This window comes from Phyllostomus discolor, chromosome 7, assembly GCF_004126475.2.
Source record: "Phyllostomus discolor isolate MPI-MPIP mPhyDis1 chromosome 7, mPhyDis1.pri.v3, whole genome shotgun sequence".
Lineage (NCBI taxonomy): Eukaryota > Metazoa > Chordata > Mammalia > Chiroptera > Phyllostomidae > Phyllostomus > Phyllostomus discolor.
Genome location: NC_040909.2, coordinates 87,379,682 through 87,398,387, shown reverse-complemented (window position 1 = coordinate 87,398,387; position 18,706 = coordinate 87,379,682). Strand labels below are relative to the sequence as shown.

The following is an 18,706-nucleotide window of genomic DNA, read 5'->3' as shown; positions in this document are numbered from 1 at the left end:
ACATGTATATTCTAAAACATACTCAAAATGAAAATATGAAGATGAGCTACAAATGATATAAAATTAAAAATAATTTTGGTATTTTACTTATTAATCATATATATGTATTGTTTCACCTTCATTAGAACCATCCTTGATCCTTATATTTTCTTGGGGAATTCTGAGACTGAATATGCTTCATTAGTTTGAAAATGCTGATTTAACTGTTTGGAATACAGCAATTTCAAGATCTTTTAATTTCTAATTTTCTTAAAAATTGCCCTGGGCAAAATATACCACACAGGATATGTCCCACAAGTGGGAAATTTTGTTGTTAGCTGGTTACACATGTGAGCCTCAATTTGTAATCCTGTCTGTGAGTAATGCAGGGGTTTGGGTAAAATTCAGATGGTAAATTTCCATCTTCTCTGACACCTGTTAGTTGGTCCTGAAGACAAGTCAGAAGGCATTGCATTTTTCTATTTTTAACAAACGAGCTTCAAGCACACTGTAATTATTATCCTTTAGTCAGGTTATTTTACAGGTGGAAAATTGTGTTGCTGGAAATTTAAAGTAGGAAATTATGAGAGTCTTTTAATAGATGATGCATTTATATCTTTCAAAAAATTTTATTATATTTTTTATTACCATTTAACCCCTTTATGCCCTCATCCCCTTGAAATCACCACACTATTGTCAATGTCCATGAGTCCTTCTTACTTTTTTCTCTATCCCTCACATATGTATCTTTTTAAGTGGAAAGTAATGTGATAATGGGAACATTCTCAAATACAGTTTTTATAGTAGTCTCAGTCTGCAACATCCTTCTCTCCAAAGCAGTTTCTTTGTCCTGCATTGCTCACACTTCATTGCTCAATAAATGCACTTTATTGTTGTGAGACATCCTCAATGTTCTTTTCTTCGCCTCCCCAAACAGCCATTATTGAATAGCATAGCATTTGGACATGTTTATCTGTACAGCAAAATATAGCACTTTGGTCTTTTTGTAAAGAAAATGAAAAATTTATTGACAGCTTTGTAAGCATTTTGTTATGCTTAAAAACTTGGAAACATCTGTATGGTACAAAGTACTTAGTCATTCTCCATCATATCACGAAGTATTTTAAAATTTCTACTTTTTACAATGATATAATCAGTAAGTACATTTAATCTATCATAGACACTAGCTATAGGTTGTGATTAACTAGTCACCTTTGCCATTTTCCTCTATTTGGATCATATGATGGCTGAGTACATGAACCTTGCATGGGCCACACCACACATTTGCTGGAAATGAATTAGACCCCAGACACCGGGCTCAGTCACAAAAAAGAATCACAGTCTGCAAAGTGATTTTCCAGATAAAATAAAATTATAAACCTTTCTTCCCTTTTCCTCCAATAATTTCTATAACTTCTAAAGTGCATTCCTTTCTGTTCTAATAAATTCATTAGTGTAATCATTTAAAATTTTTTGGAAGAAAGTCTGAGCATCATTTAGAGATGTTTTCGCTAGGTGTCAGATCCTACAACTTGTGATTCACATTAGTGAAGAACAATGAACCTTCATTTTATCTTAAGGCATTGATAAACTTTTCAAGTTCAACAACAGGAGAAAAATTTACTTCTGTAGCCCTTAATACTGTCCTGAGAGACTAAGTAAGAGTATATACTCTAAAGTTTCTCTGCTTGCATTTGCCATTAGGCAGGAGAACTACTAATATCTCCTTGTCTTTGTTGATAAACATCTTTCAGGAAATTGCCCCAAAATGTGAGTGTGGATTACTGAGTGAATTAATATAGGTTTTCATAATGTGGTTACCTGAAATATTAGTGACAAAGACATTCTTCCTGAGTGGCTTTACTGAAGCTTTGTGTGCCTGCTACTCTCCATATTTACTAGTCTAATGAAGGCAATATCTATTGGCCCCAAATTTAATATTTAAGTATTGGCCTTTTGTTGCTTAGTATGTTTTCTTGCTCTGCAGGAAACAGCACTCTTGTTGTTCCTGCATTGGAATAATAACTAAGTGGAGGAAATGGGTTTTGTCTAAAGCATGGCAAGGTACCTGAATGCGTTAATGCAGGGGTGAAGTTCTTTTTGAATTTTTATTGAAGTTTTTGTGGTGAAATTAATTAATAAAACTATAAGGTTAGATTTTTATTGCTGCATTTGAGGTACTGTATATGGTTATCCCAGTAATGATGAGATGATCATCATCTCCAGACAGTAAAGGAATTAAGTTGTGCTTCCAAGAATCTTGTTTTTCTCTTAATATGTTTCCAGTGCTTTCAAATGTATTTATCTGTTCAGTGAACAATCTAAAAAAAAAGCAAAGAAACCAAAGCCAAAATCAAAACCAAAACAAATCTGCCAAGTTTGTCACACTTCCCCTTTCTTTGTTTTGGGACAAAAGTAATTTCCAAGAGATGTATGGTTCTTTAGCTTGTGGTTTGTCTTTCCTCACCACTCTCAGATCTCACTGGCATTTTCAGACTTGCCTCATGCCAAGGACAGATGTTAACTTGAGCAGAAGAAATTTCAAGAACTCAGAGCAATTAGTGAGCGCAACATATGACTTGCTGAGCAAGAATTATGCTCATGGATTTATATATTCTCAGTCCTCCCAAGAGCCCTACGTAACTGATGTCATGTCCCCCAAAGGCACAACAGAAGAAATTACTCCTTAACTATCTACCATGTGCATGTGAGAACTTTGAAAAAAAAATCAAACGGACCAACTATGTCAGGAGACAAATTTTGTATCTCCAGTCATCCAGGAGAAGCAATATTTTCACATCATGCTGAAGACAGGGACATATTTCAAATAACAATGTGTGAGGATTAATGTCTACTGTTGAGTCTTAAAGAGGAAGGTCACCTTCAAATATTAATTGGTAGATTTAATTTAATTTTCAGTTTATTCAGATTTTATTTTTTAATTAATTAATTAATTAGTTTGTTTGTTTGTTTTAATTGTTCTTCAAGTACAATTTTCTATCATTTATTCCCAACCTAGTCCACCCACCCAGCCTTCCCCACCTCCCTCTCATTTCCACCTGCCCCAAGTTTTTGTCCATGTGTCCTTTATACTTGTTCCTGTAAACCCTTCCCCTTTTCCCCTGAAATTCCCTCCCCTCTCCCCTCTGGTCATTGTCAGCCTGTTCTCTATTTCAGTGTCTTTGTTTATATTTTGTTTGTTTCTTTGTTTTGTTGATTAGGTTCCTGTTAAAGGTAAGATCATATGGTATTGGTCTTTCGAGGCTTGGTTTGTTTCACTTAGCATAATGCTTTCCAGTTCCATCCATGGAACTTTGCTGTCACAAAGGGTAGGAGCTCCTTCTTTCTTTCTGGGGCATAGAATTCCATTGTGTAAATGTACCATAGTTTTTTGATCCATTCATTTACTGATGGGCTCCTAGGTTGCTTCCAACACTTGGCTATTGTAAATTGTGCTGCTATGAACATTGGGGTGCATAGGTTCTTTTGAATTGGTGTTTCAGGATACTTAGGACATAATCCTAGCAGTGGAATAGCTGGGTCAAAAGGCAGATCCATTTTTAGTTTTCTGAGGAAGTTCCATACTGCTTTCCATAGTAGTTGTACCAGTCTGCAATGCCACCAACAGTACACGAGGGTCCCTTTTTCTCCACAACCTCTGCAACACTTGCTGTTTGTTGCTTTGTTTATGATGGCCATTCCGACTGGTGTGAAGTGGTATCTCATTGTGGTTTTAATTTTCATCTCTCTGATGGCTAGCAATATGGAACATCTTTTCATATGTCTCTGGATCTTGTGTATGTCCTCATTGAAGAAGTGTCTGTTCAAGTCCTTTGCCCATTTTTTAATTGGTTTGTTTGTGTTCTTAGAGTGGAGTGGTGTAAGTTCTTTACATATTTTGGAGATCAAACCCTTGTCTGAAGTATCATTGGCAGATGGGTTTTCTCATATGGTTGGTTCTCTTTTTATTTTAATACTGTTTATTTCAGCTGTGCAGAAGCCTTTTATTTTGATAAGATCCCATTTGTTCATTCTTTCCTTTATGTCCTTTGCCCTGGGGGACATATTAGTGATAATGTTGCTGCGTGAAATATCTGAGATTTTCTTGCCTATGTTCTCCTCTAGGACTTTTATGGTGTCATGACTTATATTTAAATCTTATATCCAAGCCTGGCTGGTGTAGCTCAGTGGATTGGGCGTGGGCCTGGAACAAAAATGTCCCAGGTTCGATTCCCAGCCAGGGTACATTCCTGGGTTGCAGGCCAGAACCCCCAGCAACCACAGATTGATATGTCTCTCTCTCTCTCCCCCTCCCTTCCCTCTCTTAAAAAAAATAAATAAAATCTAAAAAAAAAAATAAATCTTATATCCACCTTGAATTTATTTTTGTGTATGGTGTAAGCTGGTGCTCGAGTTTCATTTTTTTGCACATAGCTGTCCAGTTCTCCCAACACCATTTGTTCAAGAGGCTATTGTTACCCCATTTTATGTTACTGCCTCCTTTGTCAAATATTAATTGACAGTGGAGACTAGGGTTTATTTCTGGGCTCCCTGTTCTGTTCCATTCATCTATGTGCCAGTTTTTATGCCAGTACTAAGCTGTTTTGATTACAGTGCCCTTGTAATACAGTTTGATATCAGGTATTGTGATCCCTCCTACTTTGCTTTTTTTTTTTTTTCTCAAAATTGCAACAGCTATTCGGGGTCCTTTATGGTTCCATATACATTTTTGAAGTGTTTGTTCTATGTTTGTGAAATATGTTGGTACTTTAATAGGTATTGCATTGAATGTGTAAATTGCTTTGGGTAGTATGGAGATTTTGATGATGTTAATTCTTCCGATCTATTAACACTGTATGTTTCCAATTTTTGTGTCTTCCTTGATTTCTTCCTTCAGTGTTGTGTCATTTTCTGCATACAAGTCTTCTACCTCTTTGGTTAGATTTATTTCTGTTTTTTTTTATTTTTATTTTTGCTATATTGAATAGGATGTTTTCTTGATTTCTGCTTTTTCATTGTTGGTATACAAAAATACCTTTAATTTCTGGATATTGATTTTCTATCCCACTGTTTTGCCAAATTTGTCTATCAGGTCAAGCAGTTTTTGGTGGAGTCTATAGGATTTTCTACGTACACTATCATGTTATCTGCAAACAATGACAGTTTTGTTTCCTCCTTTCCAATTTGGATGCCTTTTATTTCCTTTCCTTGTCTGACCTCTGTGGCTAAAACTCCCAATACTATATTGAATATAACTGGTGAAAGTGGACAGCCTTGTCTTGTTCCTGATCTTAGCGGAAAAGATTTTAATTATTGCCCATTGAATATGATGTTGGGTGTAGGTGTCTTGTAAATGGCCTTTATTATGTTGAGTAATGCTCCCTCTATTCCCACTTTGCAGAGTATTTTTATCATAAATAGGTGCTGTACTTTTTTAAATGCTTTTCCCACATCTATTGATATGATCATGTGATTTTTGTCTTTGCTTTTATTTATGTGATGTATTACATTTACTGATTTGCGAACACTGAACCTTCCTTGCATCCCTGGGATAAATCCCACTTGTTCATGTTGTATGATCTTTTTAATGTGTTGTTGGATGCGGTTTGCCAATGTTTTGTTCGGAATTTTAGCATGTATGTTCATCAGCAATATTGGCCTGAAGTTTTCTTTCTTTGTTGTGTCTTTATCTAGTTTTGGGATTAGGATGATGCTGGCATCATAAAAAGAGTTTGAGAGTCTTCCTTCATTCTAAATTTTTTGGAATAGTCTGTGAAGGATAGGGGTTATCTCTTCCTTAAATGCTTTGTAGAATTCTCCTGTGAAACCATCTGGACCAAAACTTTTGTTTGTTGGGAGTTTTTTGATTTACTGCTTCAATTTTATCTGCTGTTATTGGTCTGCTCAGCCATTCTGCCTCTTCTTTATAGAGTTTTGGAAGATTATATTTTTCTAGAAATTTGTCCAATTTACCTAGGTTTTCAAATTTCTTGGCATACTGTTCTTCATAGTAATTTCTTACAATTCTTTGTATTTCTCTGTTATCAGTTGTAATCTCTCCTCTTTCATTCCTGATGGTGTTTATTTGGATCCTTTCTCTTTTTTTCTTGATGAGTAGTATGCTAAAATGCTTGTCAATTTTGTTTATTTCCTCAAAGAACCAGCTCCTAGATTCATTGATCCTTAGAATTGTGCTTTTAGTCTCTATGTCATTTAATTCTGCTCTGATCTTGGTTGATTCCCTCCTTCTACTTTCCCTGGGCTGTCTTTTTTGTTGTTCTTTGAGTTCTTGTAGGTATAGGGTTTGGTTGTTTGTTTGGAATGTTACTGTCCTTTTTAGGTAGGCCTCTATCACTATGACCTTCCCTCTCAGGATTGCCTTTGTTGTGTCCCATAAGTTTGGTGTTGCTGTGAGTTCATTTTTTGTTTCCAGGAACTTTTTGTTTTTTTCCCTACTTTCATTCTCGACCCCTTCATTGTTTACTAGCATGCTATTCAATCTCCATGATTTTGAGTGTTTTGGGTTTTTTCCCTTGGGGTTGGTTTGTAGTTTCAGTCCCTAGTTGTCAGAGAAAATGCTTGGTATGATTTCAATTTTCTTGAATTTGTTGAGTTCTGCTTTGTGTCCTATCATGTGATCTATCTTTGAAAATGTTCCACGTGCATTTGAAAAGAATGTGTATTTAGCTTGTTTGGGATGGAGGGCTCTCTATGTATCAGTTAAGCTCATTTCATCTAGGGCATTGTTCAATGCCACAATATCTTTGTTGATATTTTGTTTGGAAGATCTGTCCATTTTTGACAGTGGGGTGTTAAAATTTTCTACTATAATTGTGTTGCTGTCAATATCTTTCTTGAAGTCTTCTAAGATTTTCTTTATGCATTTGGGTGCTCCTGTATTGGGTGCATATATGTTTACAACATTTATGGTGTCTTGATGGATTCTCCCCTTGAGTATTATGTAGTGACCTTTTGAGTCTCTCCTTATGGCTCTTTTTGGAAGTCTATTTTGTCTGATATGAGTATTGCTACCCTGGCTTTCTTTCCCTGTCTATTTGCTTGGAAAATTTGTTTCTAGCCCCTCCCTTTCAGTCTGTGTAGGTCTTTTGTTCTGTGGTGAGTTTCTTGAAGGCAGCATATGTGTGATTCATTCTTTCTTATCCATTCAGCTATTCTATTCTTTGGATTGGAGCATTTAATCCATTTACATTTAAGGTTATTATTGATAGGTACTTATTCATTGCCATTTAAATACCTGTGTTCCTCTGTCTCTCTCTTCTCCTTCCTTTCCTGAAAGCAGTCCCTTTAACATCTCTTGCAGAGCTGGTTTGGTGGAGGTGTATTCTTTCAGACTTCTTTTGTCTGGGAAGCTCCTTATTTGGCCTTCTGTTTTGATTGAGAGCCTTGCTGGGTAACATAGTCTTGGTTGCACACATCTGGTTCTCATCACTTGGAATATTTCTTGCCATTCTCTTCTGGCTTAGAGCGTTTCCATTGAGAACTCAGCTACTAACCCTACTGGGGCTCCCTTGTATGTTACTTCTTGTTTCTCCCTTGCTGCTTTTAAGATTCTCTCTTTTTCTTGGTATTTTGCCATTTTAATTATGATATGTCTTGAAGTGGGCCTCTTTGGGTTCCTCTTGATTGGGACTCTCTGTGTTTCCTGGATTTGTGTGACTTTTTTTCTCATCACATTAGGGAAGTTTTCCACCATTACTTTTTTCAAATAGGTTTTCTATCCCTTGCTCTTCTTTCTGGTATCCCTAGTATACGGATATTATTATGTTTCATTTTGTCTTGCATTTCTCTTCATCCCTCTTCATTCTTTCTGAGTCTCTTTTTCTTTTCTTGCTATTTTTGGGTGTTTTCTTCTACTTTGTCCTCTACTTCGCTGATCTGAGCTTTTGCTTCATCTATCCTGCTTTCCATTCCTTCTACTATGTTGTTCAGTTCAGAAATTGTATTCTTCATTTCCTCTTGGCTCTGTTGATATTTTCTATTTCCTTTTCGATGCTGATATAGTTAGCAGTGAGTTCATTATAGCTTCCCTCTGGTTTCTGGTAGCTCATTGTGAGATCATTGAGCTTCCTGATAATCATTGCTTTGAACTCAATATCTGATAGTTGAATTGCCTCTATTTCCTTTAGCATTATTTCTGAGGCTTCCTCCTTTTTCTTTCTTTTGGGATTGTTTCTTTGTCTTCCCATTGTTTGTGAGACTCTTCTTGTTAGCCTCAGCTTCTTAAATTGATCTGTTCTGGCTCCCTGTGTTTATGGTGTTAACTTCTGTGGTAGAATACCTGTGAGATTCCGTGGTTCAGTCTCCTTGATCACCCGAGCTCACTGGTTTGGGCTGTCATTTGAGTTGGCTCTGTGTTTGTCTTTGGGTTTTGATTGTTGTTGGCTCTTCCTTTGGTGGGTCCTTCCCACCACCTGGTTAAATGAGGGTTACTCTGTTCACCTCCTCTTTTATTTTGTTGTGTTGTTGAGTGAAGGTTGTATTGAAGCTGGTTCTTCTGTGTGTGTAAGGTTTTGAGGATTCCCTCTTGCTCTTGTTCAGTTGATTTTACTGGGTAGTGTCTCCACTGTTAGCTGTATTTCCAGGTAAGTCCTGGATTGAGGTTTGTATGGTTTCCACCCCCTCCTTTACCTTCTTTTGTTGTTATCTGTTAGTGGTTCCTTTGTTGTTGTTGTTGGGTTTCCTCTTCCAGTAGGTATCTTGGTGTTCACAGCTTCTCCGTACTCTTTTTTGTGGTAAGTTGGAGGGGGATTGCAAAATGGTTTAAGACACAAGAGAGTATTCTATGATATTTGCAGTAGTAGCCAGTAGAGAAAAGATAGGAGATCCTTTGGCTATGTATAGTGTTAACTGTGATCTTCCACCCAATTGACCGAATTTTAGAAAGGATGGAAAGAAGATAAGACTGTTGTTCGGGAAGGAAGGATTGTGAGTTGGATCTAGAAAGCAGTGAGATTTGGGGAGGTCAGATTCTGAGGTAAGGTGAGAGTAAAGGATAGTAAAGAGGTGTAGTGTGTGAGAGAATAGAGTTAACCACTACATTAATAGAATTCAGGAAACTGTGAAGTGGGCTAGGATCTGGGAGGGGTGTTGTGAAGTGTTTACAATTATATGGAACAGCTATTATTTACAATAATATTAGACCAACAATCATATGACAGAATCTGTGATCTAGATATCAAGAATAGGGATTATAGGACCTTGAGTAGTGTGCTAATGGGACACAAGTGAAGTGAAGGACGGTAAATTAACAATATACTATGAAAGACATATCAGGGGAAAACTGTCAAATGATACAATATAATCTGCCTAGCAAAGCAGAATACACAGAAAGAAGAGGAATACAAAAATACTATTAAAATAAAAGATAAAGTAAAAACATTTAAAAAATAATAATACAAATATGCAATAACTTGTAGGTTCTCTGTAATAGCAGAGTGAAATTTGTCTCACTGCTGCAACTGTTATGCCCTTTCTTTGGGTCCAACTCTGGTCTTTTCACAGTTCCAAGGTTTTTTTGGTTTTTTGGGGGTTTTTTTTGGTCTCAGTTGTAGTATTAAAAAAAAAGGGCTGACCAAAGTAGGGAAAAGATATAAAATTGGAGGAAAGAAAGGAAGAAGGAATAAAACAAGAAAGAAGGAAAGAGATGAAAAAGGAATTGAAGGCAAAAAAATAATAAAAATTAAAAATTATTAAAAAATAAAAATAGAATAAAATTTAAAAGCCTCTTGGTTTCAAAGTGGCCAAACCAGTTTTTCTGGTCTTGCTGGCTCCAGCAGGCTGAGAGGGGATTGGTATGGCTTTTCTTCCTTCCCTATCTGTTCTCAGTCAGCTGCTCATGCTGTCTGGGGAGCTATCCTGGCACCTCTCCCCTGCGCCTTGTGTGTGGGATCCAGACCTTTCCCCAGTGTTACCGCTGTGGGCTGGGGTGCGGGAGTGCACTTGGGCACTCAGCCAGGCTATCTCACCCTTCCCAGTGCTATGGGGGTGCACAGGGTCTTCTGCACAAGCACAAGTTTCTGTGCGACCTTGGGATCTCTGTGGTGGCTGGGTGGCAGGGAGGCCGGAGCAATTGCTATAGGAGAATTCCCCAAACAGTGTCTGTCTTTTCACTTTTTCTCTTTGAGAAATTCCTCCTACTCAAGCCTGCTACTCCATACAGTGGCCTGGATTCTCCCACAGCCCAGTTCTCCAGCCAGACCGGTGACTATGGGAGTCAGGGCCCGTCACTGTGTGACTATCAAGTCTGCTGGTGTCCACAGTCTCCGCCGGGTGCTCACAGCCCCTGTGTGTTTGCTAGCAACCAGGTGCTGATCCCAGTGCTGATCAGACCTTGTTTGGTTGGGGAGGGAGCAGTTGGCCCAGCTCTCTCCCAAGAACTCTGTGGCAAACCCAGCAGCAGGTGCCTGGCCTGGGGCTGCAGTTCCCCTGATCCCCCGAGCTGCTCCCTGGGACCTTATTGTTCTGAAGCATTCACCTTACCATCTGGTTTTTTGGTTCAACTACAATTTTTGGTCTCTTATTTCATATGCTGAGGTACTGTTGGTTGTTTGCTCTTTTACTCTGTAGATCGGCTAGAATTTTCTCCCGTGTGTAGGGGAAAGTGGAATCTGCCCCTCCTACCCCGACACCATCTTCCTCTCTCTCTTATTTTTTTCTTAAATCATGTTTATTGTTATGTTATTACAGTTGTCCTAAATTTTCTCCCTTTGCCCATCCCACCTCCCATTCCCACAGTCAGTTGCCACACTGTTGTCCATGTTCATGGGTCATTCATATGTTCTTTGTCTAGTCATTTCCCCTTCTTTCCACAATTATCTTTTTATCAGGTAAGATATTGTAAGTTTGAATTTAGTAGTAAACAAAAAGAAAGAAAAGGAAAGGTCTTCCTCTATGTCATGTCTCCCTGTGGTCTTTACTGTAAAATGGTAAAGTGCTAAGACTACCTGCTGTGCTCTGCTTGTGCAAACCAGAGGGTTTTATTCCATAATAATAGAATGAAGTATTTATCCCAGAGTATCCTATCCTTCTGTGATGACCACAGACCAATGTTTGTACCTGACCTTCATTCACTGGAGACTTAAGAGTCAGTGTTTACAAAGCACTATCACATGACCACAGTGGTTTCCTACCAATGATTTTGATGTACCATCCAGTTTGCATTTGTCTAGTGTTATGTCACCTTGTTGACCAACTTGGTCATCTCAAGGAGCATTAACATATTATTTAGAGGTATTTGGTATAGATCTTTGTTCTGTCACACCAAAAATGAACAGACTCTCAAAAACAAAAACAAATTCAAGAGAGGATACTCCCTAGGTGAACAAAAAATTATTTTAGCAAGTATTTGTTTTTATCTGTGGTTTCCATGGTGAATATTATGAGTGTAAAGAAGCACTGTGGATCCAATTAATACTGCACATCATTGTAGGTATGATTAATGATTACTTGCTTTTCACATTCACCTAGAATAAAGTTGTCTATGGAAGTTTTACTTCAATAAGAAATATCATTGAAGGCTTGCTGATACACTGTAATCCAGAAACTTTCAACCTTTTACATCTCATGTCACACATAAACTAATTAATACAATTCTTTGGCACACCAAAAAATATATTTTTGGCTAATCTGTTGAAAAATAAGAATAATTTTGATTCATTCACATGAGATGGCTATTGTTGTGACAAAAGCCCTTTTGTCATTTTTAATTTGACAATCTGAAGGAAAACAGGTAAGTGTCCCTGATCGAATAGTCAGGTATGGAGTATTTTAAAAATTCTTATGGGACACCAGTTGAAAACTGCTGCTCTAAATAGTCATGCTTGAGTCTCCGCTGTTTTTTGGAAAGATGTATTACCCATTTCAATTGAGAATTATCACTGGTCATTTTTTTAGCATTCCCTTACCTTTATTTCAATTACAATTTACATTCAAATTATTTTATATTAGTCTCGAGTGTATAGCATAGTGATTAAACAGTCATAGATTTTACAAAGTGATCCCCCTAATATTTCCAATATTCACCTGGCTCCAGACATAGTCATTATAATATTATTTATTCTACTTCCCCTAATGTATTTTACAACCCCAAGACTATTTTGTAACTATGAATTTGTACTTCTTAATTCCTTCACCTTTTTTGTCTAGTTCCCCAACTCCCCTCCCCTATGGCAACCATCAGCCTGTTCTCTGTGTCTGTAAGTCTGTTTCAGTTCTGGACAATTCTTGATGATGTTCATAAATGTTTCTTGATTAATGAACAACAGTGACATTAAGAATGGCCAACTCAAGATGACCCGTAATCTTTTTTTTTAAAGATTTTATTTATTTATTTTTAGGGAGGGGAGGGAGAGAGAGACACACACACATGCACACACATCAATGTGCAGTTGCTGGGGGTTATGGCCTGCAACCCAGGAATGTACCCTGGTTGGGAATCGAACCTGGGACACTTTGGTTCCCAGCCCGCGCTCAATCCACTGAGCTACGCCAGCCAGGGCTCCGTAATCTTAATGACATTGATCTATAGGCCATGGAACAAATTTTGACCATAAAAACCGTAGATCTTTCTTAACTTACCTGATATTTTACAATTAAAAATAACTACCCACTTCTCAATCATTTGGAAAAATAGCTTTTCATGATAAATGAGGTAAAAGAGAATTTGAAGAAAAATCATCATTCATTTTTATTATTCTAACATTTGTTTGAAAGACTAAGGCACAAATCAAATATTTATTTTTTAGAGCATGCTATTTTTTTACTATGCACTTAACGTTTATGTTTTGTGGTCTTTCTATTTGTATATAAATCACAGGGTTTATTATTAATAGTTTTCTCTTTACTCATAAATGTGATTGCCAGTAGCTTAATGCCACAAGTAACCTAGCAAAAAGTCACTTCTCCAAGTAAAAATAAATGCAAACAATATGTTATGGAAAAAAAGTGTTCAACTTTAGAATACTGGGGCATGTGTACTATTGAAACTCAAGCTGAAATCTTCTAATTTGGGGGAAGTTGCATGACAATTGGTATTAAGTTTCCTAGTAATAATACATTGCCTTCATTCTGAAAAATATGTCATCTGTTTTCAGACCACATCACAGTTGACAGGTAACTAACTGAGTGTGCATAGGTGAGACCAGTATCTTGGCATGTTATCACTGTTTGGTGCATGACTTTACTGGATGAAGTTTTCACTATAACCTCACTAACAGTGACACATTCCTAGTCTCTTACATACTTTTAGAATGAATATTTGTTTTATTTTCAAGGTATCGTGCTTAAAGTTTTGCACCTTCAGGAGACTGATTTCTTAAAAATGCCACAAAATATTCCACCTTGTGTTTTACATTTTAAGACATTGATATATTTAATATTGGTTTTGTTTGGTGGAGTCAACTTCTACAATTGCTGTTTATTTTCACCAAGAGAATAACTCCCTTTTGTTTAGGTTGTAAGGCCACGTGAAAGTGTGTCAGTGTAAGGCTTCCTTGGACTGTCACTTACTGGACAGGCTCAGGTGCAGAAGGAGCAACTTCCACTACACAGCACCCTGCTGCCTGGTCCCAAAGCGTGATGACTCAGCTTTTCTCAGGTGGCCAAGCAGCTCACTTCATTTTGAGAAATCTTAGATGCCTGTGAAAGACTGAGATAAGGGACTGCATGATGGGACATGCACTGAACATACAACTATGCACTTAAAACTAATGCATAGAAACTAAAACCAGCCAGCATCTGCTCTCTGCTGATGATTTTACCCCCAAGATATCCTAGGTTTTTTAAATCTAACCTTAAATGACTCTAAATTGTTGCTGTAGTCACCACTGGGATATGAGCTCAACTCTACCATCTCTTTCTCATGGACCTCCTAGATGGCCCCTCCACGGTGAAGAGGATAATAAAAATCATGAGATCCTTAGATACAAGGCCAAGCTTACTTAAGAACATCTGATTTTATCTTTATGTGAAAAGTTGCCCACTTACTTTATTTGGATTGAAGTTATTTACTTTTAATATAGAAGAATATTCTTTGCATGAGAAATATTTCCCTGCCCTTGAAGATACCTAGCTGCAATTGGGTAGACAAGTTACCTGGAATTGTATCCAGAATGTTTTGATGGAATCCCTTAGGCACGCTGTATGCACGTGACTCATTACAGCTTGAGTTACTGACCAGGTGTCCAGGAAACAGATATTTTATGTGTGACAAATGTCCATTTCTTTCATTTCAGCCAGATTTCCGAGCGGGTCACAGTGTGGAAAAAGTACCAACCTTTGTTTGAGGTCAAGTTCCTAGAAGGCAGGAATGCTCTTGTTTGTAATTGTATCCAGTATGTACTGCAGTGCCTTATAAACTGTTACCTTGCAACAAATACTTCATCTTTATTTTTTCAGTTAGCATTTTTAGGTATATTAGAAAGATTTGTAACAACCACTGAAATTACATTTAAATAACCCAAACTATAGAACACACGTTAAAAAGAGATAAGATCCTTGTGAAAAAAAAAAAAGGCAAAACCTTTAAATAACATATGCCCTTGTAGAAGGAATAAAGTTTAGAGGTCCGCTATAGACATAATTCATTATAATAAAGTCATTGTCACTTTGTGAATTTGATCACAAAGGAACATTGTTTGCATTGCAGGTGTGGCTGCAGAAGTATGGCTACCTGCCCCCAACAGATCCCCGGATGTCAGTGTTGCGTTCAGCAGAGACCCTGCAGTCTGCCCTGGCAGCCATGCAGCAGTTCTATGGCATCAACATGACAGGCAAGGTGGACCGGAATACCATTGAGTAAGTTGCCAATCCTGCCCTTTCTCTGTGTGTCCTTCTGCCAGACCATGTCATCTGAAAACCTGTAATGAACTACAGCAACCTCAAATGGAGTTGCTATTATGAAGTGTCCTTTGGATTTAACTTTTTAAAACTCCTGTCATCCGAGATGCCAGATTTACTCATCTGAATTTAGCAGCATATTTTCAAAACAGGAAAGAAAATAAGAATGGGGAGAGGGAGAGTCACAGTGGGCCCAGCTGCAGCCATTATAAGAAGAGGCACCATCAATGATGTGTTGGCTGGCTGTACAGTTGTGGAGGGTGTATGGGCACATCTCATCCCTGTTAATGTCACAGCAGCTACTTGAAATTGATCAAATTAGAATATTGACCCTAAGGAAAATGGAAGCAGTCCAAATCAGGGCTCTTTGGGGAAGAGGGTAGCAGAGAGCCAGTCATTAGTTAACTAGCCTCCCATGAGTGACAATTCTCTAATTGTGTTAAATCAAGGAGAGATTTTCCTTGAAAAGTCACTTCTTTCAATTGTTTATTAACTCTTTAATAATGTTTGTCATTTTATTTATTGATTTATCAATCATTCCTTCATGTATATATTCAACCAGTCATTCTTTACTGGGTATTTTATAAGTGCAAGAGGCAGAGACAGCCTCAGAAGACTTGGTCTCTTCTTCAAAGGGACTTGAACTTAAGGGGTGGCTAGACATAGTCATGAATTGTTTTAGCACAGGTGGAACTTCCCAACATCCTGAAAAGCATTATGACTTCTGGAGAGCACAGGAGGAAGTGATTAATTCCTTCAGTTTAGGGAAGCTTTGTTTGTATTTATTGAGTCCTTGATACAAAGTAAACCTCTCTCATCCTTTACTTTGATCATCATATGTCAACTGTCCATAGCAGGAAGGATAGGGATGCATTTTTTATCTCTATTTTTTCAAATAAAGGAACAAAGTTAATAAAGAAGCAGAGTCCAAAGTAGCCACAGAATCTGGACCTGTTGATGTTTAGTTGGAGAACTTTTATCATGCTGTGTTCCTTGATAAGGACACATTTTCCTTTTCAATTCTTTTTTTTTAATCATCACCTGAGGATATATTTATTGACTTTAGAGAGAGGAAGGGGGAGGATGGAAAGAGGGGGTAGAGAGAGAGAGAGAGAGAGAGAGAGAGGGAGAGAGAGAGAGAGATGTGAGAGAGAAACATCAATTGGCTGCCTCCTATACATACCCTGATCAGGATTGACCCAGAATCCTAGGTATGTTCTCTGACCAGAGATCAAACCCACAGCCTTTTAATGTACGGCATAATGTTCCAACCAAGTGAGCCACCCAGCCAGAGTAGGACAAATATCTACTTTTTTTGTTGTTTTTTTTTTTAAGAAACATGCTGGTTTTTTTTAAGATTTTATTTATTTATTTTTAGAGAGGGAAGGGAGGGGGAGAGAGAGAGAGAAAGAGAGAGAGAGAGAGAGAAAGAGAGAGAGAGAGAGATCAATGTGCGGTTGCTGGGGGTTCTGGCCTGCAATCCAGGAATGTACCCTGGCTGGGAATCGAACCTGGGACACTTTGGTTCCCAGCCTGTGCTCAATCCACTGAGCTATGCCAGCCAGGGCTTAACTATCTACTTTTTAACCTTAAATGCCTATAATATTTGGGCTCAGACATATATAACTAATCCTGACATATTAAACTAATTTAATATGTAATTTTAAAATTATATTTTTTGCATTCTAATGCTTAGTGCAGATGTTTATCTTGCTATTTGTATTTCATCAAAAGCACATGAGATAAAGGTTTAGAGAGTAAACATCAAATCAGTTTGAAAAAATAAACATGTTACCTCTCCAAGCATTCTTAATAGACCCCTAAATATTAACTTTGATTTACATCTGGGAAAATAGGATCAAGAATTAATGCATTCTATAACAATGAGAGACATTATCAATATAAGGAAAAAAATGTGGGTATTTTCTATTTTCTCTCTAATCATTTCAATTCTTTCTTCAAACTTTCATTTTAACACATCATGTATCTCTTCAAAAACTTCCAGGTTTTTGTAGCTGTGTGTAGTACAGAATTCCTCTTAAATTAGAACTCTCCATCCCTGTTGGGGTCCGCCTTGCCTGGTCACAGGAAGCTGTAACCCCCATGGCTAAGGCTGAGTAAGAGACCTCTGGACCAGGAGACACTAAGGAGACAAAGCTTATTTCCCTAGCAGAAGCGCTGCTTCTGTTCCTTGCCTGGCCCCCAATGCTTGATCAGTTAGCTAATGATGGGTAAGATTCCCCAAAGGGGGAATCGCCTAAGACAGGCATGATCATGTGGAGGCCTCAGTGAAGGACTTGGGGGGCTGTGGAAATGAAGAGGTGATGGACATCAACCTCTGCCCCCTTGGCTTTGTCAAAGCCTGAGTCCTTGTTCTAGCTGTGAAAAATCCAAGTATCCTGACTTCCTTTGTCTCCTCTGCCTGACTCAGGCCTGCGGAAATAACAGGGGCAGTGCAGTCCAGACCACAGTTGGCGGACCCCCAGGGTAATCAGGCCTGGGACATAGAATATGCAAGATCCTGTGAGATCTGCTTGCTGGAGGATGCTCTTGAATTAGAATATGAAGGCATGGGCAGGAAACAAAACTAGCCTTTTAGGTCCTGTAGTCTTTTTAAGTGATAAAACCCCAAAATCTCAGCCCCGAATCCCAGCGGGAGATCTGCCAACCCCTTTGAAAACTACCTACTTGTTTTATCTTCCCTGCCAGACTGTAATCCACAAACTGTATCTGTATCCTTAATAAAAGCCTGTTCCGGCAGGAAAATGGGGCGTTCTCCACTAGAGAGAGTGGCCGTTTCGTCCCTACTCTTCCACATGACTCATCATCCATGTGTATTTTCTCATGTTTCGAGCATCTGCAGCAGCAATGGATACTGCTGGCCGGTATCCGCCACACATCCCTACATTTTACAAAGTGCTCTGCACACCCTTCTTGTTCCCTAATGCAGAACTGTTCTCTTCTAATTAAGTTTATGAAAAATATGATACACTGTCAAAACATACAATAAATTGAGACTTTGGGAAAATTACTTTTTTGATTTTTATTTAAAATATGCTTATTGTTACATACTAAAATTAAGAAAGTAGAGTCTTATAGAAGATGTCATTGGTTTATCGAGCTCCCGCTGGTCATTAGAAGAACTCAGGATGGAGAAGTTTTGTTTTTTTTTTCTTTTTAATTTTTATTGTTATTCTATTACAGTCATCCCAGTTTTCCTTCCCTTGCTCTCCTATGCCCAGCCACCTCCACTCCCACAGTCAATCCCCACACCATTGTCATTATCCATGGGTCATGCAAATGTGTTCTTTGACTAGTCCCCTCCTCTTCTTTCCACCATTACGCCCTCCCTAGTCCCCTCTGGCCCCTATCAGTCTGTTCCACATTTCCATAAAAAGGCAAAAAAGGTCTATGTGTGGAGATGCTGAAAGGTTGAAAGGTCCTGTTCAGGATTGAGTTGAACCCCCTGTGGAAGGGGTCTAGGTCCGAGAGTCTGTGGTCCTTCTTAGAGAGGTGTGGGGGACATGGTGTTTTCCTGGTACAGTGGCTCAAATTCCAGACCAGGAGAAACATGTCAATAGGTTGGCATTAAATCAGCATTTCAGTGAATTACAGCATTAGAGAGAGAAGACAGCAGGCAGCCTTTAATTGAAAACCAACCAGTGCTTTGGCTGTTTTTGGTGTTTTTACTTTTTAAACAAAATTTTGTCCTAATTTAAACTTTTCAAAATTGGAAATGCCTTTTTTCCTTTTAAATTTGGTATTTCTGTAGTTTTCTAGGTGAACCCACTAAAGCCTTATTAAAGCTCATCATCTTCTTCCTCCACTGCCATGCTTCCTCTCTCCTCTGTCCCACTGAAATTGTCACTCA

The 18,706-nt window shown here is 38.1% G+C and overlaps 1 protein-coding gene across 3 annotated transcripts in view; it reads left to right on the top strand.

Moving 5' to 3' along the window:
- MMP16 (matrix metallopeptidase 16) overlaps positions 1-18,706 on the top strand; it is a 262,119-nt gene that overhangs the window by 137,400 nt on the left and 106,013 nt on the right. For all 3 annotated transcript variants that reach the window (XM_028518854.2, XM_036031099.1, XM_036031100.1), the window contains exon 2: positions 14,645-14,793. In XM_028518854.2, coding sequence (XP_028374655.1) covers positions 14,645-14,793 — 149 coding nt within the window. The remainder of the gene's footprint in view (positions 1-14,644; positions 14,794-18,706) is intronic.